Below are 23,947 nucleotides of genomic sequence, written 5' to 3' on the forward strand. Positions count from 1 at the left end.
CTCATGATATGTACCCTGTTTGTAGTGCTGAAAAGCTTGATTGTAACTGAGTAAGTAGCAGCCAGATTTCCCTTGTGTGAATTGAGACAGCTATGGGCATTTTTAATGACAGACACACATGCCCACTTCTTGGGGGGGGGGGTGCACTGTTGCCCAATTCCCATTAAAGCCACAGAGACTTGAGTGGCTGGTAAAGTGAAACTTTTTAGAAGCTGGGTCCCAATGCTAAAAAGTTTGGGAACTACTGATATGGTGTGCTTTGAGTTGGGAGTCAGGCCTGTGGCAGGCAGGTGAAGCCCTCACCTCTCGGCTTCAGTGGCTTCCCACCCTGTGCAGCTGGATGTGTGGGGCACAGACAGCAGTGTCTCCAGGGCCTGATGCGGTGCCCTCGCAGGACTAGCCCAGGTCAGTGGAAGCCCCAGGAAGGAGCAGGCAGGAGAACAGGTGGGAAGCAACATCCAAAAGCCATCAGGACCTGCCTGGGAGGCATCCGATGTTGACCCCCAGAGGGGGGCTGCGCACAAGTAGGAAGGACCTGGATGCAGGGAATGGGATGTGGTATCAAGACCCGAGCCTCCGTGGGAGGACAGCAGAGGGAAGGGGCGCCCGGAGGGCCTTTCAGGCCTGCCCCGCAGGGCTGCAGAGAGACCAGGCAGGAGGGAGACAGGAAGCCCCGCCCCCAAAAGATGCCCCTCGCCCGCCCCGCTGCAAGCACCAGGCGGGGGACCAGCAGAAACCCCACTCTTGCCCTTCGCTGTGCATCGGATGCTGCGTCCCGGGGGAGGAGGAGGGAAGCCCTGCGGGAGATGCACCTCCTGGGAGTGGAGGGTCCAGCCTGGAAGCTCTGCCAGGAGTCCTTCCTCTGCACAGGCACCGCGAGGGTTAACAGGAGGAGTGAATTGGAAGCCAGTTCCTGCTCCGCCCTTCTTCTGCCTCCCTCCTCCAGGCCTGCAGTCCTCCCTGGTGGGTCCCTTTGGGGCAGTGAGTGGGTCCCAGCGTTCCTGGGGGTGGGTGGGAGAGGGAGTGGTGGGAGAGAAGCCCCAAAGGGGAGAGACAGCCAGGCTGAAAGACCAGCCAGGGAAGGGAAGGGGGGGCTGGAGAGGAACTGTGACACTCCTGCCCCCCCAATTGCATGCTACCCTCTGCCTTAGAGGGCTCTGCCTGGGTTTGTGTGACAAGGACAATGCCAAAGGGGAAGCAGTGTCAGAGCCGGAAGAGTGGCAGGAAGAGCCGGGTGCAGGAGGGACATCCGAGAACCATGTTTGAGCCCTGGGACTGTCCCTGAAACGGAAGGGGGTGGGGGCTACTCAAGTGTTGTCTTTTAATTGTATACCCTTCAGATCCTCCCTTCTTGCTTGGACTGTTTTTAGCTTCTTTGCTCCTGGTGTGAGCAGCAGCAGGTGGAATAAAAATAGTTCATAAGAGAGCTGGAGTTTGCAGCCGAAAAGGACCCATCCAGCTTCCTGACTTGGCCCAGAGAAGACAAAACCCCAGATCTCTGCCCTGCCTCCCATAGCCTGTGTCATCATTCCAGGTGTGTGTCTCAGCGAGGCGGGTGGTGGTGGGGGTTTCATTCCCCGTAAACAGCATTTCTCCATGTTTGTCTTCTGCCACTGGAAGGAACTGGCGACATCATCAATAGTCACTTCCAGGTTGGGAGCCCAGATATGATGTGACAGACACCAGGAAGGGCTTTGGATGGATGGGACAGCTGTTGTGTTGCATTGCTGGTCCCACAGCCAGGCAGTTGGTGTCCAGGGGTCCCATGCATACCACCAGACACTTCCAGAAGTACCACCAGTGTGGTACTGACAGCTTGGGTCAGAGTTTGCTACTTGCAGCCTTTGGGGGAGAGAAGCTCATCACTCCGGATTGAGCCGCAGAGTCTTAGCTGCTCATTGTGCATGAGATGCTGCATCAGGGAGGAGGACGACAGAATGCCTGGCCAGAAATGTGTCTCCCATCCCGCCTGGGAGTGGAGCGTCCAGCCCGGAATCCTCTGCAAGGAGTCTTTCCTTTGCTCACAGGCATTCTCAGGGTTAAAAGCAGTGGCTCCAGATTCCTAGATGGGTGAAGGGTGGGAGTGAATGGGAAGTCATGGGAGGGGGGAGAGAAGACCCCACCTGAGGGGAGACACGCAGACTCAAAAGTCAGCAGAGGGGATGTCTGGAAAGAAGACCTGTGACAATTCCATCCCTCCCCCACTTTGCTGGGAGGTTTGTTTCACAGGGACAACACAGAAGGCTGAACAGTGTCAAAGCTAAAGGAGTTGCACTAGATAGCAGGATGAAGGAGGGACGCTGGAGAACTACGAGGCCTGGGACTGTCCCTGAAGTGGAAGGGGGTGGGTGCTTTCAAGTGTGTTAAAGTGTATTTTCATTGTATGTTATATCTTTACCATCATCCTCTATTGCTTCTTTGCTCCTGGTGTGAACAGAGGAAGGTGGAATAAAACTCTTTCCTAAGAGACTTGGAGTTTGCAGCCGAAAAGGGTCCTTCCAGTGTCCAGGCCTGACCCAGGGACGACAAAGCCCCAGATCTCTGCCCTGCCCTCACACAGCCTGTATCAAAACATCTGAATCATTTCAATGAGCGAAATCTTAAGCGCTCCAGTGGCGCCAGGTGCAGCATTGCCACCAGCTGCCCAGTGAAGATGGCCTGAGGTATCCTCACGGGACACTTGTACTCTTCCCCTGAATAAGGACACAGATCCCACAATGGGAATCCTCAAACCTGTGCCAGATCCTTTCCGGTGCAGATTGGAAAAAGATTGGTGTTGGGCTTTTCAGCGCAACACAGAGGATAGGATCTGGCAGAAGAGGCCTCTGCTGGTCCCACCCTCTCCTGGGTTGGTTCCTCCCAATGCTCCACCCTTCCACCAATGACTCTTCTGGGAAACAGCCCTGCCAAGATGCCCCCATTACATCTGACCTCCTCCTGTCCCCTGCATTGGCAAATCAGGATCCCCCCACATCAGGTATAATCATCTGAGTTCCAGGATATCACCTGGAATGGATACAGCACCTGTCTTGTGTGCTGCTCGAGGTCATTCCAAGGGACTGGGCTTTGTGAAAGGCCAGCTGCAGGAGGACTGAATGGAAGTAGACACTGCAGCAGGAAATGTGGGTGTCGGTGGGCCTGAAACACTCTGAAGGAGCAAGGACTGCAAGGAGAGGATGGAGGTGACAAAACAGTCGGAGGGAGAAAGAATGAGGATGTGTCTAACCTAACCGAGGCATTTTTGGGTTGGGGAAATAGTGTCAAGTTGCAGAAGGAAGACGTCACAGAGGGTCATCAGGTTTCTCTCTCTCACAGGCAGTGGGATGGCATCAGGGCCACATTCTAGACCGTATCTTCTTTTGCATGGAGCAACTCTGCAGCCTGATCAGGTAAAGTGAGTGAGGAGCGGCGGGGAGCCTTTTCTCCTGAGTCCATTACACACAGCACTGTCCTTCCAAACAGTTTTAAGCGTCTTTAAGTCTCTGGCCCTCCTCTGCCATTGGACACGGTGGCCCAGCTGCTGCTGCTGCTGCTGGCCATTCGCTTCGTCATGATTTGTTTTACATTTTGGGGTTTGAATGAATGCCAGATGGACGCAACAGGTTGCTTCTGCATGAGTGTGAGCAAGAGAAGGTGGCTGAAGACAGGCTGAGGTTGTGATGTGGCTCAACCCAACAGATTATGGCCCAGGGCAAGAGCAGGCTCAGTGAACTGGCTATCCTCCTTTCCCAGGCAGAGCTTCCATTGTGAGTAGCTGAAAAGAGCAAGCAAACGGCTACAAAACCTGGAATGGCAGGCTGTGTGTTAAGAACAAACTCTGCCCACAGGAAGAGCAGTACAGTGCTGAGTGGGCAGTGGCTGAGGAGAGGAGTTCCCAGGGAGGCAAAAGGGCCAAAGAGGGAGGGTCAAAAAGGGATGCAACCCGCAACACGATGGAGGTTGCTCACTCAGGACGGGATGAGTGTGTGCATGTCCAAACTTTGGCCTGGTGTACTAGAGTCTGCTATTCCTGATACATGCAGCACAGTGATGTCATGAACTTCATGGTTCTCTGTAAGAAACAACACAACTATGTGGCTGCTGCCCTCTCTGCACGCTGGAGTCTGTCTTCAAGCACCTTCATCCTTCTCTTGGGAATATCAACTATTGAAAGGAAGGTTAAATCATGTTTTGTGTCTCGTGTTGTGTATGTGATGAAACACTGACAGAGTCTGAATGTTTCCTGGACTACTTTTCAATTGCTGGTAAGCCGTCCTGCCTCTCAGTCTAATACTATAGATGTGGCCACTTAATACCATAGATGTGGCCACTGAATTCCATAGATGTGGTCACTCAAGCGATGTGGTATTTTTCCTGAGGGCCACGTGTGTCATACACAGATGGCGCCAGTTCCGTTAGAAAAGGGAGGAGAAAATCACATGCAAAAACAGTTCTGATTTGCTAAATATACTACAGGAAAACGCCAGTTGATCCCAACTGAATTTCTCTTTCCAACTTTGGGCAAAAGAGCAGGAAAATGTTCTATCAAAAGGGTGCGATGTTATCTTTGGGAACAGAACTTTTTTTTCCCTTCTAGGGTCTCGTGTCCTCTGAGGTGGTGACTGTGTGTGTCAAAGAGGAAGAAGGGGTTCTGCCAGATCCAGGCGAAAAGGCTCTGTACAGGGATATCATGCTTGAGAATTATGGAATGGTAGCCTCTGTGGGTAAGAGTGTCCTTCATTCTTGATGTGTAGGAACCAAAGGCGTGAGCTGCTCATCTTGATTCCCACTGTTAGAATTGCACCATAAAATGGGGCATGTATGGTTGAAACTCGTGTACTGAACATGCCTGATGTTCCTTGCTGTTACAGAGCTGCACTTGGCCTGACTGATGCTCTCTAGACCTGCAAAATGCACCACTTATACCTGACAGTGCTGATCACACCTCCACCAGTCCTTCTGTATTGTACAGTTTCTTACCTCATGAATTGGTGGTTTGTTGAGGACTAGACGCTGCTGCTGGGGGGATTTTGAGTGACCTGCCCTGTTGGTCCTATCACCAGGGGAATCTGGGGTTTCTCTGGCTGACTGAAGGGGCTGTGGACCCATGACCTGTGCCTGATGTCTCCACAGAAGACATCCTGTTGTTCTGGGAGCATGATGTGGGTTTCCTTTGGTTTCCTCTATAGGAGGATTTAGCACTGAAGTGAAGGGGGCTCAGGATGGAAAATTATTTCTCCTAACACCCACATATGTTTTCCAGATCACCTCCAGGGCTTGTGGCTGATGCCATCTTGAACTTGGTCTGTGCAGGTGTCAAAAAAGGCTTTTGCAACCTGCCACTTTGCCAGTCCTATTTGGCATCCAAACAGAAGAAGAAGCCAATGGAGTCCTCCATCTCTTGGTGTTCTTTAGTGACTAGATCAGTGATTGTCAACCTTTTCCATCTCACGGCACACTTGACAAGGCACAAAAATGGTCAAGGCACACTATCAGGTTTTTACAATTGACAAGGCACACCATGCTGCCAGTGGGGACTCACATCTTCCATTGTCCCTATTAATAAATGACTTTCCCCCAAATTCCTGTGGCATACCCGTGGACCACTCACGGCACACAAGAAATGGCTTTCTACAGGAGGTACTCAAGGGTCCCATAAACATGCTTTACGGCATGTATATGATACCTACTCCCCTGGGGGCTGGGGATAAGAACAGGCCCTCAATTTGGCTATACTTGTCGTAAGAGGCGACTAAACAGCCATCAGGTAAATGGAACTCGTTCGCCTAGGAAGGCAGCTCATCTGAGAGAAGGAAAACTCTGATCCCAAACCTCCACTGCCTTGTGGCTACATCCAGTTATGGAAAAGGCTTCAGGAGTCAACCTTGAGGCAAAATCCGGAGCCAGAGTCACTGAGGCAGTTCATGGCTGAACACAGTCATGTTCTGGCAACTCCTGCGACACTGCTGGAACCAATCGTATTGGCTTCTGCCTTTCCATTGGACCATTTCAGCGACATGGACAGGGGGGATTTGCTGCATGGGTAACAGTCTATCCTCCATATCTACTTTACCCAGGCTTCGCGCACTGGAGAAGACACTCTGTTCCAGAACCACTATTCAGAGCGTGATACCATAGTCTTCCGAGACTGAAGAATGCCAACATTATGAGACCTAGCACTGGCCCTGAGCTGCAGCACTATTGCCCATTTACTACTGGGCTCTTAGAGAGATTCCACCTGCGGCTGTTCTGGGAAACAGCCCTGCCAAGATGCCCCCATTACATTTGACTTCCTCCTGCCCCATGCATTGGCAAATCAGGGTCCGTTCCCACCATCAGGTATAATGATCTGAGTTCCAGGACATCACCTGGAATGGGTACTACACCTGTCTTGTGTGCTGCTCAAGGTCACTCCTAGGGACTGGGCTTTGTGAAAGAATAGCTGCAGGGGGCCTGAGTGAAGGCAGACACTGCAGCAGGAAATGTGGGTCTCAGTGTGCCTGAAACGCTCTGAAGGAGCAAGGACTGCAAGGAGAGGATGGAGGTGACTAGACAGGCAGAGAGGGGAAGAATGAGGATGTGAGTGTCTCACCCAACAGAGGCATTTTTGGGTTAGGGAAATAGTGAAGTTGCAGAAGGAAGAAGGCACGAAGGGTCATCAGGTTTGTCTCCCTCACAGGCAGTGGGATGCCATCAGGGCCACGTTCCAGACCGTCTCCTCTTCCTCATGGAGCAGAATCAGCTACTATGCAGCCTGCTCAGGTAAGGGGCAGATCATCAGAGCAATGTGCAAGGGACACCTTGTTGTCATTCTGTCTTCCAGGGCTTTTTGTTTGGTGCTTTAAATATTGTATTTGACCACTCAGAAGAAGTGTGTGAACTCCAGAGATCTCCAACGGCTGGAATGTCAGTTAACCAGTAAAATCCTATAATTTGTCTCCATTTAATAAGATGCCATCGCATGTTGTCGGATGTTTCTTAAAGTTGAGAATCTGATTCTCTAAGCAGCACTCTTCCTTTTTCCACTGCATCGGGGGGTAGGGGCCTTGATCATGGTGGCTGGAGTGAGGAGTGGCAGGGAACCTTTTCTCCCGAGCCCTTTATAAGTCCGTCACACACTGCACTGTCCTTCCAAACAGTTTTAAGTGTCCTGTGAGTCTCGCCAGGGAGCCTCTACCCCCTCCTCTTCCAGTTGGAAACCATGGCCCAGCTGCTTCTGCTGGCATTTGCTTCATCATGATTTGTTTTCGATTTCAGGGTTTGAATGAATGCCAGATGGACGCAACAGGATGCTTGTGCGTGAGGGTGAGCAAGAGAAGGTGGTTGAAGACAGGCTGAGGTTGTGATGTGGCCCAACCAGATTATGGCCCAGGTCAAGAGCAGGCTCAGTGAATGCCGAAATGTTCTATCAAAAGGGTGGGACGTTATCTCTGGGAACAGAACTGTTTTATTTTTTCCTTCCAGGGTCTGGTATCCTCCAAGGTGATGAGTGTGCATGTCAAAGAGGAAGAGGGGGCTCTGTCAGATCCAGGCCAAAAGGCTTTGTACAGGGATGTCATGCCAGAGAATTACGGGATGGTGGCCTCTGTGGGTAAGGGTGTCCTTCTTCTTGGTGTGTAGGAACCAAAGGCGTGAGCTGCTCTTCCTGTTTCCCACTGTTAGGATTGCACCATAAAATGGGGGATGTGAGGATGGAAGTCATGTCCTGGATATGCCTGATATTCCTTGCTGTTAGATAGCTGAACATGGCCTGACAGATGCTCTCTGGACCTTCAAAATGCACCACTTGTACCTGACCATGCTTGTTACACCTCCTGCAGTCCTCCTTCTGTATTCTTCAGCTTCTTATCCAATGAATTGGTGATTTGTCGAGGATTAGATGCTGCTGTTTGGGGGATTTCGTATGACCTGCCCTGTTGGTCCTATCACCAGTGGAATCTGGGGTTTCTCTGGCTGACTGAAGGATCCATGACATGCGTATCCGTGATATGTTCTTGATGTCTCCAGAGCAACACTGGTGTGTTGTGCTGGGAGCATGATGTGGGTCTCCTCTCGTTCACTGTATAGGAGGTTTTAGGTCTAAAGTGAAGGGGGCTCGGGATTGAAGATTATTTCTTCATATGTTTTCCAGATCACCTCCAGGGCTTGTGGCTGATGCCATCTTGGACTTGGTCTGTGCAGGTGTCAAAAAAGGCTTTTGCCACTTTTGCCAGACGAAGAGGCCACTGCATCCCCCCATCTCTTGGTGTGCTTTAGTGATCAGATCTTGATACTTTTTCTTGTTAGGAGAAATGGCTTTGTACAGGAGGAGGTTCAACTGCCAGTTTGAGTCAAATGATAGCCCAGGGGTCTCTTGTTCCTCAAAGCCATTCTTTCTCCAGCATGTGGGAGGTTTTCATGTCAGAATGTGGGAGGAGTGGAATGAGGAATCAAGATTATTTTCATCTCTTTTTGATACCAAGAGCTGTGTATGTTTGCCAGATCAGGGCTTGTGGTTGATGCCGTCTTGGATGTTGGATCAGCAAAATCTTTTGAACCTGCTGGAGTACCACCGCTATTTGGGCATTGGATGCAAATGGAGAAACTGTCAACTTAAGTCCTCCTTGTTTTGTTTTCCTTCAGTGACAGATCTTAGCATTTTCTCCTGTTATGAAAAACGGGTTTGCTCAAGAACATTGTGAGCCAAGGGGGTCTTAGCCCTTTAAGCAGCTCTTCCTCCTCAGTCTGGGTTTGTCTGGGGAGGTATTCATGGTGTTCTGGGACAGAGGGAATCTGCCTTTTGTGTCTGACCCATTTGGCTCAATACTGTCTACACTGATTGACAGAAGCTGTCCAGGGGTTCAAGCAGGGATGTCTCCCTGCTCTCTCTTGAGTTGATGCCAGGGATAGATTTTGGGACTTTTTTGTGCAAAACAAGTACTCATCCACTTAGCTATGGCTGTTCCAGAGTGAGAATCTGGTGCTCTAGGGAGAGTCTTGCTGAGGAGATGAAAAGGCAGGAGAAGGCCACCTCGTTTCTCTGATTGTCTAAATTCCCAGTCTTTTTGCAGAGAGGGAATTGCCAGAAAAGGAGGGGGACAGCTGGCCATCAGGTTGAGGCTTCCATTCCATGTGCTGAGAGTGTGGCTGGTTTCACATTCGCAACTGTATTCCCAACTGGTCCATCATTCTAGCGCTCATGAGCAGTGAGCCCGTACTTACATAAACCAGACAGACACTTTCAGAGCTGACCATGCAGCTCATTCATGTGCAAGAGGTCTGCGAGGTCACCTCTTGTCCTGTCCCATTCCAAGCCATTTTGCAGGTGGGGAGGAAGGGTTGATATTTTGTATCTAGAAGGAACTCATTCTCTTGTTTCTTTCTCAGAGGAGTTTCCCAAACCTGCCTTTGTTACTCAGCTGAAGAAAGAGGAGAGTACATTTTTCCAGAAGCTTCAGGAAGAAGAGGTCTCAGCAGGTAATTCCATTACACACAATACTGCTTAATACAACAGTAGCTTTGGATCAGTGAGTGCTGGCTGAATGGGGACACCTCACCACTGTAAGCAAAATTTTGGCCACATGTCCTCTGAGGAAAAAGCAGTTGCAGACCTGACGTCTGTGCTGCCCTGTGGCACAGATAATATGGCATTGAAACTGTTGTGAAGCCTTAGGAAATCCAGAGGGAGGACCCCTCTTGTGACTTCTCCAAAGAAACATTGTCTACAAAGGAGAAAAAAGCTGCCCCAATCCCAGGCTGAGTCAGGTTGCAACAAGCCAGGCAGCCGTAATTTTTTACTCCTGAACAAAAGCCAACTTTGAATGGTTTGCTGAGAGGGCTGCAGTCCTAAGCAATGCTTTGAATTACCGCCTTGGAATCCTCTGGGGAGAAAGGAAGGAGGAAAATACTGAAAATAAATTAATAAATACCTTTCTGGGAGTCAGTGCCACTGAACCTGCCGGCGTTTCCTTCTGAGAAAATACACCAAATTGTGGGCATTAGAGGTCCCATTTCTCTATTGGGCTGCTCATCAGGCTTCTCTTTCTGTTCCAGGAAGCAACAGAGAAGAGGATAAAAGAGACCCACATGTGGTGTCACCAGAAACAAACATGCATGATGTACAGGAAGTAACTTCTAGAGACCAGGATGGATCAAGGTGGGAGGAGGGAAGGCCAGCATTTATATCGTCTGAGACAAGAAAGAGCTTCAGCACCAGCCCAGATCTTATCTTCCATAAAAAGACTCAAGCAAGGGAGAAAGTTGGGCATTACGACAGATCAGAGGAGCAGCATGGAAGTGACAAAGAGGAGTGGAGTAATGAAGGTGATGCCCTTCATAGGAGGGACTTCAATGTCATCCCAGTTGATCCAGAAAGAGAAACTGGAAAGACTGTGCATCAAATAAAAGACACAGGGGAGAAACCTTATCGATGCTTGGAGTGTGGGAAGAGCTTCAGTCACAGCTCACACCTGGATGTGCATCAAAGAACCCACACAGGGGAGAAACCTTATCGATGCTTGGAATGCGGGAAGAGCTTCAGTCAGAGGTCAAACCTGACTGTGCACGAAAGAATCCACACAGGGGAGAAACCATATGAATGCTTGGAATGTGGGAAGAGCTTCAGTGAGAGAAAATACCTGACTGTGCATGAAAGAATCCACACAGGGGAGAAACCATATCAATGCTTGGAGTGTGGAAAGAGCTTCACTGAAAATGGAAAACTTATTGTGCATCTAAGAACCCACACAGGGGAGAAACCGTATAAATGCTTGGAATGTGGAAAGAGCTTCAGTGAGAGAAAATGCCTGACTGGGCATCAAAGAATCCACACAGGGGAGAAACCATACAAATGCTTGTATTGTGGAAAGAGCTTCAGTGAAAGTGGAAAACTTACTGTGCATCTAAGAACCCACACACAAGAGAAACCGTATCAATGCTTGGAGTGTGGAAAGTGCTTCAGTGACAGCTCATCCCTGGCAAAGCATCAAAGAATCCACACAGGGGAGAAACCTTATCAATGCTTGGAGTGTGGAAAGAGCTTCACTGAAAATGGAAAACTTATTGTGCATCTAAGAACCCACACAGGGGAGAAACCATATAAATGCTTGGAATGTGGAAAGAACTTCAGTGAGAGAAAATGCCTGACTGGGCATCTAAGAATCCACACAGGGGAGAAACCATATCAATGCTTGGAGTGTGGAAAGAGCTTCACTGAAAATGGAAAACTTACTGTGCATCTAAGAACCCACACAGGGGAGAAACCATATAAATGCTTGGAATGTGGAAAGAGCTTCAGTGAGAAAAGACGCCTGACTGTGCATCAAAGAACCCACATGGAGGAGAAACCATATAAATGCTTGGAATGTGGAAAGAGCTTCAGTGAGAGAAAACGTTTAACTGGGCATCAAAGAATTCACACAGGGGAGAAACCGTATCAATGCTTGGAGTGTGGAAAGTGCTTCACTGAAAGTGGAAAACTTACTGTGCATCTAAGAACCCACACAGGGGAGAAACCGTATAAATGCTCAAACTGTGGGAAGAGCTTCACTCGGAGCTCACAGCTGACTAAGCATCAAAGAATCCACACAGGGGAGAAACCATATAAATGCTTGGAGTGTGGAAAGAGCTTCAGTGGGAGCTCACAACTGGCTGTGCATCAAAGAACCCATACAGGGGAGAAACCCTATAAATGTTTGGAGTGTGGAAAGAGCTTCAGTATTTCCTCAAACCTGACTGTGCATCGAAGAACCCACACAGGGGAGAAACCATATGAATGCTTAAAGTGTGGAAAGAGGTTCGTTCATAGTGGGGATCTGACTTTGCATCTCAGGACACACACAGGAGAGAAACCATATCAATGCAGTGACTGTGGAAAGAGCTTCTCTGTAAGCTCAAGGCTGAATTTGCATCAAAGAATCCACACAGGGGAGAAACCATATAAGTGCCTGGAGTGTGGAAAGGGCTTTAGTAGGAGCGATTCCCTGACTAAGCATCAAAACAGTCACATGTTGGAGAAACCATATAAATGCTTGGAGTGCGGGGAGAGCTTCAGTGTGAAGAGAGGCCTAACTGTGCATCAAAGAAACCACACAGGAGAGAAACCATATAAATGCTTGGAGTGCGGAAAGACCTTCATTGATAGCAGAGGCCTGACTCTGCATCGAACAACCCACACTGGGGAGAAACCATATAAATGCTTGGAGTGCGGAAAGGGTTTTGCTAGGAGCCACAGCCTGACTGTGCATCAAAGAAACCACACCGGGGAGAAGCCATATAAATGCTTGGAGTGTGGAAACAGCTTCAGCGGGAGCACATATCTGATTCTGCATCAAGAAACGCACACAAAGGAGAAAATATATAAATCAGAGAATGCCAAACTTGCTTAACATAAGAACACTTACAATAGACTAGAAATTTGAGAAGCACAATAGAGAAGTTTGAGAACCACAATAGTTAAGAAGTATTTAAATTTGGCAAAAGTTTTACTTACTGTGAACTAAATATTTACTCACTTAAACATAGGCTTTAATCCACTAGTCAGGGCATGCGGTTGGTGGCACCAGGGATGGGCGGGGAGCGGGAGGCGGGGCTGGGATCTGGCAGTTATGCCGGATCACAATCCCTGTATCCGGGAAGAAGATAGTGACTCCAAGCTGCTCCGCTCTCCTCAGACTTGTGCTACCTCAAGAGGTGGTGCAAGTCTGATTAGAACTATAGGGGAAAGAGCGCCATTCTGAGAGGTAAGGGGAAAAGTTTCCCCTTGCCTCTGGCTGAGCCGTTTTTGGCAGCTATCCTGCGCTGGATACAGTGTAAACCTCCTGGCTTGCCTGTTCCAGCACAGGATAGGGTTGTGCCCTTAGTCATCTTGATTTGCTGTTTTGTAAGTTGTCCCCTTTGATGTGTTGTTTCTACTGGGGCTGCAACTTCTCTTGCCTTTTTAGCTTCATTTTTAGGCTTTTGTTTTACATGGGACAGACATGTCCCTGTATTTGTTCCGGAACCGATGACGGACAAGGTAGTTATTAATAGGGCCAATGGGAGATGTAAACCTCCACTGGCAGCATGGTTTGCCTTGTCTATTCTCAAAAACCTGGTGGTGTGCATTGACCGCTTTAGTGCCTTGTTAGTGTGCCATGAGATGAAAAAGATTGAAAATCACCTAGCCAGAAGAGGCCGTGGACGGAGTGACCCGGACAGTGGAAAAAACATCTCTTCCGTTTTCTTCCGGCTTCTGCCTTAATGCCCAGTGTGTGCATTCAAGTATTCAAATGGGACCAGACCTGCCTGTGTGAACCTGCCCACAAACCGTGGGCCTCCAAGGGGGGCCGGTTGCATGCCCTGTCCCTAAATGGAGTGTAGCTGACACGGGCATGAGAGATGGGCCATTTGCAGTGCTGGCATCCGGTTTATGGGATTTTTTAACATGGAGAAAATCCTGTTCGCTTCTCTGTTTGGACACCAACAAAAGGGCATTTTGTTTTAATGGATATTTCAGTCATTTGATTTGCTGTTTTGTAAGTTGTCTCCTTTTGTGATGTTGTGTTTCTACTGGTGCTGTACATTCTCCTGTGTTTTTAGCTTCATTTTTAGACTCTTCTTTTACACTGTATTTTTGTAATGGGTGTTTTTAACTTCTTGGGCTTTCATTATGGAGCAAAAAGGTGAATAGTTACACTGTTATAAATAATGGCCAGTATTTTGCATGTGCCTCTCTGATGATTTATTTCATTTGTATCCCAACTTTTCTCTGAGCCAGTGGTTCTCACACATTTAGCAGTGGGGCCCACTTTTTAGAATGAGAATCTGTCTGGATCCACTAGAAGTGATGTCATGACTGGAAGTGGCATCATCAAGCAGGAAAATTCTTAACAATCATAGGTGGCAATCCTACCCACACTTACCGAGGAGTAAGTTCCATTGACTATCATTGTTAAAAGCATATACATAGTAGTTTATAAATATACAAAGTACAGAACTGAAACATTTTCCCAAATGCAGTCACATACCATGGGAGCATCAGGTCTAATATGCTAAAAATAAAACACTTAAATGAATGGGGACCCACCTGAAATTGGCTCGGGACCCACCTAATGGGTCCCGACCCACAGCTTGAGGAACACAGCTCTAAGCCACTCTTGGCATCATATATGGTCCTTCCTTCCTAGTACATAAGAAAACAGGGAGATTTGGACTTACAGGTGAATCCCCCTTCTCTGTGGTCTCCATGGCAGGCTCATCTGGGAAGCTCCTCCCTCTCAAGCAGGCAGGTGAGGTTACAAAGCCTTCCTGAGGTGAGGGGCTCCCTCGATTCCCCAGACTACAAAAGCCTTGATGACCCCTCCCCAGATTGCTTCCGTCTCAGACTTGTTTGTGTAGATGTCCATCCTTGAAGTCCGGTGTGTCAAAAGGCCATCCAGAAGAACTCTGACGACTAAATCTCACCATTCTGGACCAAGACAGACTAGGACCAGTTCAGGAACCTAATGAGGACCTGTCAGGGATGTCTTGTCCTTATCTTCTACCTCCCCATTGCTTTGTGTTTGCTGATTTCTTTTTTTTAAAAATATGCTTCAGGCTGAGAGGGTGGGCGGATTGACCCTGACATGGAGACCACCAAGAAGAGGAGTTCACAGATAAGCTCCCACTGTTCTCCAATGGGATATCTATGGCAGGGTCAGTCCTCATCATCTGGTCATCTGTTTTCGTGAGTGACACCCAACTGCAGGATGCAGCACATGTCTCAATGGCACCGCTATGCCAGAGCTCGAAAGCACTGACACAAGGGGCTAGGGTTGCGCCTAGTTGCCTTAGGTAACACTTTAGGAAATAGGACACTGTTCAGGGAATTCTGTGTTAGCGGCTTCCTCCCCCAGGGCATATCCTTCCTCCCCAGAGGATATGGAGTCTTGTGCCCATTTCAAGAAGCCAGCTACCTTTAACAGTTGGAGCCCTCTTATGTTGACTGCCCCGCAGGAGCTTTGGGGTGGCAGGGAAGATGAAGAAGATGATTTAGACTTGCACATCTTAGTGGAGTCCCCTCAGAGTTAGAGAAAATAGAACCCAATGAAGAAGGGGGGGGGAGTTGAACAATGGCGCTTGAACCTATAGGACTTAAAGTCCTATCCTCTCACCCCCTGCTGAGTCCTCATGAGCTGCCCCAATTTGACAGCCGCAGTCTGATTCACAAGCCCTAAAACCCAGCTTTACACTAAGTTTTGTGCTTCCTGGGACACTGGCAGCCATCCTGTGCCTGGGGAATCCTGTCCTGGGGGAGAAACAGCTGCCCCAGGGTGTCCCAAATCCCCTCTCAGGTCGATCTCCAGTCAAACCAGCACTTTCCTCAATGCTCTGGGGAAAGGGAACTTGAGCCTGCGTACACGAAAGCAGAGACTTCAAGTATGTTGTCATGTCCCTGGAAGCCATGAGGGAACCATGAGTCACAAAATGGAGTCCTTGAGGCACTCCTCAGTAAATGCTGTGGAGAAAAGCGAAGCTTGGAGCGTAGGACAGTCGGGGCACCAGAATTCCTTTAAGTCTTCCTGACCCTCAGTGTGCCAAGGCACAGAGCATGGTCAACAGGAGATCTGCCTGCTCCTGAACCCTCCGCCTCTGCTTGAGATGTGAAGGGATAACACAGTCAAAGCAGGATGTGGTGCCTCATCAGGGACAACTCAGTGGGCAGCCTCATTATCTTTTAGGAGTGCGGCCTCCACCTGAGGGAACAGGCTGAAAACCCCCCTCAGCTGTGATGCTGAGGCGAGGGATGTGCCCAGGCAGGAGCTAAACAATCCTCTAACTGCAGTAGCAGCAGCTACTGAGGGAAAAATTCTGAGGTGAAATCCCCCCCCCCCAACACTGAGGGATTTAGTCCTTTGGGGGGGGGGAGAAAGCTCAACCGGCCAGCTCAGGCTTAGAAGGGATCGAAACCGCATTGGGCCAGTGGTATCTGGAGGGTCGCAATGCCAAACAGTCACAGACCATTTAAGAGGGTTTGGAGGCTTTATTTCTACAACAGTAAGTGAATTACACAAGCCAATTGATTCAGTTTGGATACAAATATTCACTCTAGTTTCCCATCCTGTTTCTCAAAGAACCACACTCAGAAAATCACATTAAATAAGGTGGAATAAACAAGCTACCCATGTGACACTGTACGTCACTTCCACCTCCTTATTGGGCCTATTATGACAGGTTTGGTGCATGGTCCCAGCTCTAATTAGGAGGTCATTCTGCCCTGCATCTCACAATGTTCCTGGCCCACACCTTTGGTTATACAAGATCCTGTAATTTTCCCTTTGGGAAAGTTATGATTTACATGTTCTGCCAATCAATATTTCTTTAGGTCACTTTGACGTAATGACCCTCCTATCCTGTTTTTGAGGGGAACAACAGTCATTCTCTTGGCTCCAATTTCAGTTATTTTGCTCAAACTAGAGAAGATAAGTTAACCCTCTAAAATCTCTATCACAAGGTCAGTCTGGGGACTAGAGGGAGCCCCTCCCCTCAGGAAGACTTTGTAACATGACCTGCCTTCCTGAGAGGGAGGAGCTTCCCAGATGTCAAGGACTGACCCTCCCATGGAGATTCCACCAGAGAATATCCAAGCCCTGCCTCCTCAAGGGTGGGAGATGCCTGAAGTGTCTGAAACTATGTCCTGGAGGATGCAGTATTTGCATGACCCCCCTAGGCTGACCCCTCCCAGTACCTGTGGGGTCACAACCTCCTAATGAGGGAAGATGGGGCTTAAATTTGGACCAATCTAAACTTGGATTGACCTTTGGAACTAAAGGATTGCTTGTGACCTTGAAAGGACTGATGTTCATATTTGGAATTGTACTTTCTGAGGGTGGACAAAACCTTTCTCTTATCCCTGTTCTCAATGAGAATGTGATAAGAACATAAGAACAGCCCCACTGGATCAGGCCATAGGCCCATCTAGTCCAGCTTCCTGTATCTCACAGCGGCCCACCAAATGCCCCAGGGGGCACACCAGATAACAAGAGACCTGCATCCTGGTGCCCTCCCTTGCATTGGCATTCTGAGATAGCCCATTTCTAAAATCAGGATGTTGCACATACACATCATGGCTTGTAACCCATAATGGATTTTAACTCCAGAAACTTGTCCAATCCCCTTTTAAAGGCATCCAGGGCAGATGCCGTCACCACATCCTGCGGCAAGGAGTTCCACAGACCGACCACACGCTGAGTAAAGAAATATTTTCTTTTGTCTGTCCTAACCCTCCCAACACTCAATTTTAGTGGCTGGCCCCTGGTTCTGGTGTTATGTGAGAGTGTAAAGAGCATCTCTCTATCCACTTTATCGTTCCCATGCATAATTTTGTCTGTCTCAATCATGTCCCCCCTCAGGTGTCTCTTTTCTAGGCTGAAGAGGCCGAAACGCCATAGCCTTTCCTCATAAGGAAGGTGCCCCAGCCCAGTAATTATCTTAGCTGCCCTCTTTTGCACTTTTTCCATTTCCACTATGTCCTTTTTGAGATGTGGCGACCAGAAGTGAACACAATACTCCAGGTGTGGCCTTACCATTGATTTGTACAACGGCATTATAATATTAGCCATTTTGTTCTCAATAGTTTATTCCCCTCAAAGGGGTTGATGACCAATCTGGCCTAGAAACCTGCATTGCCATCCCAGTGTCAGAGCCAGATGTTTCTCCTGGCCACTGAGGCAGAGGCCATGGATCTTGCAGTAAACTGAAAAGAATCAAAAGAGGCATCTGCAGAAAGGGCTGCTGATAGAGCAATTTCCTTCAGCGTATCCTTGGCACTCTTGCATAGGTTGGGGTCTGCCTTGGCCAGCTCTTCTGCCCCCAAAATAGGTAGGTCTAGACATCAGGGAGTTAGTGGCAGCTGCCCTGGGGGCCTAAGAAGAGATTTCGAGGCTCACTTGTAGGCCACCTCTATTCCTTTTATCCCAAGGGTCCCCTTCACCCCTCTGATGGAATCTCAGTACACAAAGTAAAGGCAGCAATGGGAGCATCAACTGTGGTTTGCAGAGTATTCTGAGGCAAAGAATAAAGCTTACCGAGCAATTTGGAGGCATGCTTCTTCTGAGACGGTGTCGCCCACTCCGCTTCCAAGGTGAATTTAAATGTCTCTGGAAAGGGAGCCTCAGGTGGCTTGGTGGGACCCTGAGGAAAGGAGACATAGCCTGGTTAGAGTGGCAGAGGCAGGAGATGATCCAGTCTCTGCCAAGATTCAGAGACCTAGGCCGAAATCCTAACCAACTTTCCAGCACTGGCATAGCTGTGCCAATGGGGCGTGTGCTGCATCCTGCAGTAGGGGGGCACTCACAGAGGCCTCCTCAAGGCAAAGGAATGTTTGTTTCCTTAGCTGGGAGGTGCACTGCCCTTACCTCACTGCTATTAAGTTGTGTAGGATTGCACTCCTAGTTGCCTTAGGTAACTGTTTAGGAAATAGGTCCACTGAGAAAAACCTGCCAGGTTATTCTCAGTGGCTTCTTTCCCCAAGAGTTCACCTTCCTCCTTAGAGTTTTGTGGTGCCCAGTTCAAGAAGCCAGTTACCTTTAGTAGGGGGTGCCTCTTATGTTGACTGCGCCTGTAAGCCTTAGAGCTTCAAGGCAGAAGGAATGATGAAGAGGATGATGGGGACCTGCACATCTTAGATGGAGACACGTCAGAGGAAGTAAAACCAGTGAAGATGGGGGGGGGGAGGTGAATGCTGGTGCTTGGACCTGTGGGACTTAAAGTCCTGTCCTTTCACTTCCAAATCCCCATTGGCTGCCCCAATTTGTCAGTCACTGTCTGGTCCATACACCCTTCAATAAGCCTCACACTAAATTTTGTGCTTCCAAGGACACTGCAAGGCAGCCTGCGTCTGGGCAGTCTTGTCCTGGGGGAGAAACTGCTGCCCTAGTGGCATCCCAGCAGGGGTGCTCAATAGGTGGATCGTGATCTACCGGTAGATTGCGAGGCAAAATGAGTAGATCGCAGAGTGCCGACCCGCCCCCTTCAGGTGCCTCTGGGAGGAAACACCGGGAGTAAGGCCCATTGTACTCAATGGGACTTACTCCCAGGTAAGTGTGGCTAGGATTGCAGCCTCACAGTCTAATCCTAGGCATGTCTACTCAGGAGTAAGTCCTGTTATACTCAGTGTAGCTCAAGGTACACCAACATACATTGTACACATAAATGTTATATGTTAACATGGTGCGAACATTGTAAAAAAAACTCTGGTAGATCTCCGGGGCCTTGCTGGGTTTCAAAGTAGCTCTCAAGCCAAAAAAGTGTGAGCACCCCTGCCTTAGAGCTTCAAGGCAGAAGGAATGATGAAGAGGATGGGGACTTGCGCCTCTTACATGGAAATGCGTCATAGGAAGTAGAACCAGTGAAGATGGGGGGGGGAGATGGATACGGATGCTTGGACCTGTGGGACTTAAAGTCCTGTCCTCTCACTTCCGAGTCCCCATTGGCTGCCCCAATTTGTCAGCCACTGTCTGGTCCATACATGCTTCAATAAGCCTCACACTAATTTTTGTGCTTTCAGGGACACTGCAAGGCAGCCTGTGCCTGGGGAGTCTTGTCCTGGGGGAGAAACTGCTACCCCAGTGGCATCCCAGTACCCCCTCAGGCCCACCTCCAAACGAACCAGCACTTTCCCCCAGTGCCCTGGAGAAAGGGAACTTGCCCTGCATGCAGGAAAGCAGAGCCTTCATGAGTGCTGGAGGTTGTGTCGAAGCCTCCAGGGAACCACAACCCATAAAATGGTGTCCTTAAGGCACTCCTCAGCAGATGTGGAGGGAAAAGCTGGGGAGTGAGGGACAGGCTGGGCAGGAGATCTCTTTTAAGGCTGCCTGGCCCTCAGTGTGCCAAAGCAAGGAGCATGGCCGACAGGAACCCTGTGAGCTCCTGAACCCTCCGCCTCCCTGTGTAGAGGAGCAAAGGAGTCCCAACCAGGCCTTGGCGCATCAGTTAAGTCACCTCGTGACTTCGTAGGTCTGCTGCCTCCATGCCCCACGGAACAGGCAGAAAGCCCCCCTCAGCTGAGGAGCTGAGGGCAGAACGTGCCTGGGCTGGAGCTGAGCAATCCTCTAACTGCAGCAGCGGTTTCTGAGGTAAAAATTCTCCCCCCTGATGTTGAGGGTCTTGGCACTTAATTAAAGAAATGGAGGGGGGAAGGAGGAGAGCTTTCCTCCGTGGAAAACACCGAACAATTACTTCAGCTAGAACTTGCTGCCTGAGCGAAGGGAGTAACACGGCCATGTAACCTTGAGGATGTGTGTAACCCTGCGGCATAAGTGAGGATGGTCTGTACTTCCTCAGAAGTAGTGCTGTGGCCACTTGAGCACTGGGCTTCTTGTCAGGAGGGGGCTAAGGCAACTCTTGTTCCTCAGGTATGGACCTGGCAGGGATGGGGGGGGCGGTTCAGCCCCTCTGCCTATTGCAGCATCTGCCACTGCAGGGGCCCAAACCTGTCCAACTTTCCAGCACCGGTGTAGCCGTAATGCAGCCTTGCGCTAAGGGAACACATGTTCCCCTACCTTGAGGAGGCCTCTGTGACTGCCTCTCCACCACAGGATGCAGCGCACGCCCCATTGGCACAGCTGCACCGGCACTGGAAAATTGGAAAGATTTGGCCCTGGGGCAGCTGCTGCGTTGGAGGAGACGTAGCCTGAATGATACTTTTGCTGGTGCTGCCAGCTCCCCCAATCAATGGCGCCAGAGTCAGGGTGAGGGACAGGCATATCAATGGGCTCCCCTGCAGGGCTGGCCATTCTGGAGTCAAGGAGTTCTGTGCTGTGCACTCTCAGAAACTGGATGCCTGGATTCTGGACCTGGCACTGGCGAGGAAAAGCCCCAGTCATAGCCATGGCTTCCCTCAGACATGTGCAGTGCACCCCTTACTGTGGAGGCACTTCCATCTGGCACGCTAAGACTGTGGTGGGAGAATAAACTGCCGCACTGTGGCCCAATCTCTACTGAGCCCCATTGCCTGTCCAAGTATGGAGAGGGTCAGGGACTCTAAACTCAGTCATTTCTGGCAGGGCCAGGTAAGCTCTGCCTCAAGCCTCAGCAGAGGGGCAGATCAGGATGCCTTACCTTACTGCGCAGGAAAGGGACAGATCACCTGAGCATTATGCAAGAAAATGCTTGTCCTCCTTCTGCCTTCCAGGCCTTGAAGGAAGCTTTTTTGTCTGGTGCAGTAGAAATAGGTGTGAGAACAATTGCACTAGACTCTTACTTTGTATCCAGCTCTACTTTTTTAAACATTTTATATTAATTGTGATGCAAAAATTCCGCAAGTCACCATTCCATGTCAAAGAGGCTCAAATGGCTCACAAACTGCAGTTTGGCCACCCAGGTATAACTGCTTGGAATGTGAAAATTGATTCAACCAGAGCTCATACCTGACTGCATCACTCACACAGGGGAGAAACTGCACCAAACCATATAACCCTGGTATAAATGCTTGGAGTGTGGAGAAAAGTTTCATTCATTGCTCACAGTTCAGTAACAAATCCAGTCAAAAGTAGAACCATGTAAATGCTTTAGAGGTGTAAAGAACTTCAGGCCTTAAAACTCATCCAAGAATTTGAAGAGTTGAAGAGATGTATGGAGAGACAGAGGAGAAGGGGGGTTGACAAAGGAAGGGAACCTGTTTGGGACAAAAGCATGTGAAAGGAGAAACTCAGGATGAAGAAGAAGCACAGCCTAGGAGAGAGGAGGAGCAATTGGGCAGCGAGGTGGAAACTGGGCCAAATCCTGAGAGATAGAAAAGAGGCCTGAGAAAGGGGGATCCCAGTGAAGAACTGGAAGCAACCAGTGCCTCACTGGATCTCTTACTCTCCCAGGGACAAAAAGAGACTCACTGTGCAATCCCAGTCATGTCTACTCATAAACTTGACCCATGGAATTCTATGGGCCTTTCTTCTATTGTAAGCATGCATAGGATTGCAGGCTTAATAGCCTGATATTATGGCCAAACCACTCACGCACGATATGTGCCCTTTTTGCAGTACTGAAAAGCTTGATTGTAACTGAGTAAGTAGCAGCCAGACTCCCTTTGTGTGAATTGATACAGCTATGGAGGGTTATGGGCACTTGTAACCACAGGCACACACACACACACACACACCCGCTTCTTGGGGGAGGGGGGGTGCACTGCTGCCCAATCCCCATTATAGCTGCAGAGACAGGAGTGGCTGGTAAAGTGAAACTTTTTTAAAGGCGGGTCCTGAAGCTAAAAAGTTTAGCAACCACTCATATGGTGTGCTTTGGGTTGGGAGTCAGGCTTGTGGCAGGGCGGTGGGCTTGAAGCCCCCACGTCTTGGCTTCAGAGGCCTTCCAACCTGTGCAGCTGGATGTATGGGGCACAGAGAGCAGTGTCTCCAGGGCTTGATGCGGCGCCCTCACGGGACTAGTCCTGGTCAGGGAAGCCCCAGGTAGGAGCAGGCAGAAGAACAGGTGGGAAGCAACATCCAGAAGCCATCAAGCCTAGGAGGCATCCCAGGACAACCCAAAAGGGGGAGCTGTGCACAAGTGGAATGGACCTGGATGCAGGGAATGGGATGTGGTATCAAGACCCGAGCCTGGGTGGGAGGACAGCAGGGGGAAGGGGCGCCCGGAGGGTCTTCCCGGCCTGCCCTGCTGTGCTGCAGAGAGACCAGGCAGGAGGGAAACGGGAAGCCCCCTGAAGACGCCCCTCGCCTGCCGCAAGCACCAGGCGGGGGACCAGCAGAGACCCCCAGTCTTGCCCTTCGCTGCGCATCGGATGCTGCGTCTGGGGGGAGGAGGAGGGAAGCCCTGCGGGAGATGCGTCTCCTGGGAGTGGAGGGTTCAGCCTGGGTGCTCTGCCAGGAGTCCTTCCTCTGCACAGGCACCGCGAGGGTTAACAGGAGGAGTGAATGGGAAGCCAGTCCCTGCTCCGCCCCTTCCTCTACCTCCCTCCTCCAGGCAAGCAGTCCTCCCTGGTGGGTCTTTCTGGGGCTGTGAGTGGGTCCCAGGGCTCCTGGGGTGGGTGGGCGAAAAGCCCCCAGAGGGGAGAGACAGCCGGGCTCAGCCAGGGAAGCGAAGGGGGGGGGGGCTGGAGAAGAACTGTGACACTCCTGCCCCCCCCCCCCGCACGCTACCCTCTGGGGCTGCCTTAGAGGGCTCTGCTTCTGTGCTGGGGTTTGTGTGACAGGGACAAGGCCAAAGGGGGAGCAGTGTCAGAGCTGGAAGAGCGGCAGGAAGAGCCAGGAGCAGGAGGGATGCCTGAGAACCATGTTTGAGCCCTGGGACTGTCCCTGAAACGGAAGGGGGTGGGGGTTTCTCAACTGTGTTGTCTTTTCACTGTATATCCTTCATATCTTTTGCTCCAGGCATGAACAGAGGCAGGTGGAATTAAAATTCTTCCTTAGACAGCTGGAGTTTGCAGCTAAAAAGGAGCCATCCAGCATCCATGCCTGGCCCAGAGAAGAGAAAGCCCCAGATCTCTGCCTTGCCCTCACACAGCCTGGGTCAAAACATCTGCATCATTCCAGGTGTGTGTCTCAGCAAGGTGGGTGGTGGTGGGGGTTTCATTCCACTTACATAGCTTTTCTCCACGTTTGTCTTCTGCCACTGGAGGGAACTGGTGACGACACAGTCCCTCACCAAAGGCTACTGAAAAAACTCCACAGTCAGGGAATTAGAGGACAGGTCCTCTCATGGATTGAGAACTGGTTGGAGGCCAGGAAGCAGAGAGTGGGTGTCAATGGGCAATTTTCGCAATGGAGAGAGGTGAAAAGCGGTGTGCCCGAAGGATCTGATCTGGGACCGGTGCTTTTCAACCTCTTCATAAATGACCTGGAGACAGGGTTGAGCAGTGAGGTGGCTAAGTTTGCAGACGACACCAAACTTTTCTGAGTGGTGAAGACCAGAAGTGATTGTGAGGAGCTCCAGAAAGATCTCTCCAGACTGGCAGAATGGACAGCAAAATGGCAGATGCACTTCAATGTCAGTAAGTGTAAAGTCATGCACATTGGGGCAA

The 23,947-nt window shown here is 50.0% G+C and overlaps 1 protein-coding gene across 6 annotated transcripts in view; it reads left to right on the top strand.

The window, feature by feature from the left end:
* Window positions 1-922: 922 nt before the first annotated feature.
* Window positions 923-23,947, top strand: part of LOC136640319 (zinc finger protein 420-like) — a 152,490-nt gene continuing 129,465 nt past the window's right edge. The window contains exons 1-9 of one of the 6 annotated variants that reach the window (XM_066615356.1): window positions 923-963; window positions 1,371-1,534; window positions 3,316-3,389; window positions 4,577-4,703; window positions 6,659-6,741; window positions 7,237-7,284; window positions 7,444-7,570; window positions 9,346-9,435; window positions 10,012-13,659. In XM_066615356.1, coding sequence (XP_066471453.1) covers window positions 3,324-3,389; window positions 4,577-4,703; window positions 6,659-6,741; window positions 7,237-7,284; window positions 7,444-7,570; window positions 9,346-9,435; window positions 10,012-12,344 — 2,874 coding nt within the window. In that variant the 5' untranslated portion in view covers window positions 923-963; window positions 1,371-1,534; window positions 3,316-3,323 and the 3' untranslated portion in view covers window positions 12,345-13,659. Of the gene's footprint in view, window positions 964-1,056; window positions 1,535-3,315; window positions 3,390-4,576; window positions 4,704-6,300; window positions 6,742-7,236; window positions 7,352-7,443; window positions 7,571-9,345; window positions 9,436-10,011; window positions 22,908-23,297; window positions 23,460-23,947 lie in introns of those variants that run through there. The other 5 variants (XM_066615357.1, XM_066615358.1, XM_066615360.1 and 2 more) reach the window with 5 other exon arrangements.

The sequence above is a fragment of the Tiliqua scincoides genome, chromosome 2, assembly GCF_035046505.1.
Source record: "Tiliqua scincoides isolate rTilSci1 chromosome 2, rTilSci1.hap2, whole genome shotgun sequence".
Taxonomy (NCBI): domain Eukaryota; kingdom Metazoa; phylum Chordata; class Lepidosauria; order Squamata; family Scincidae; genus Tiliqua; species Tiliqua scincoides.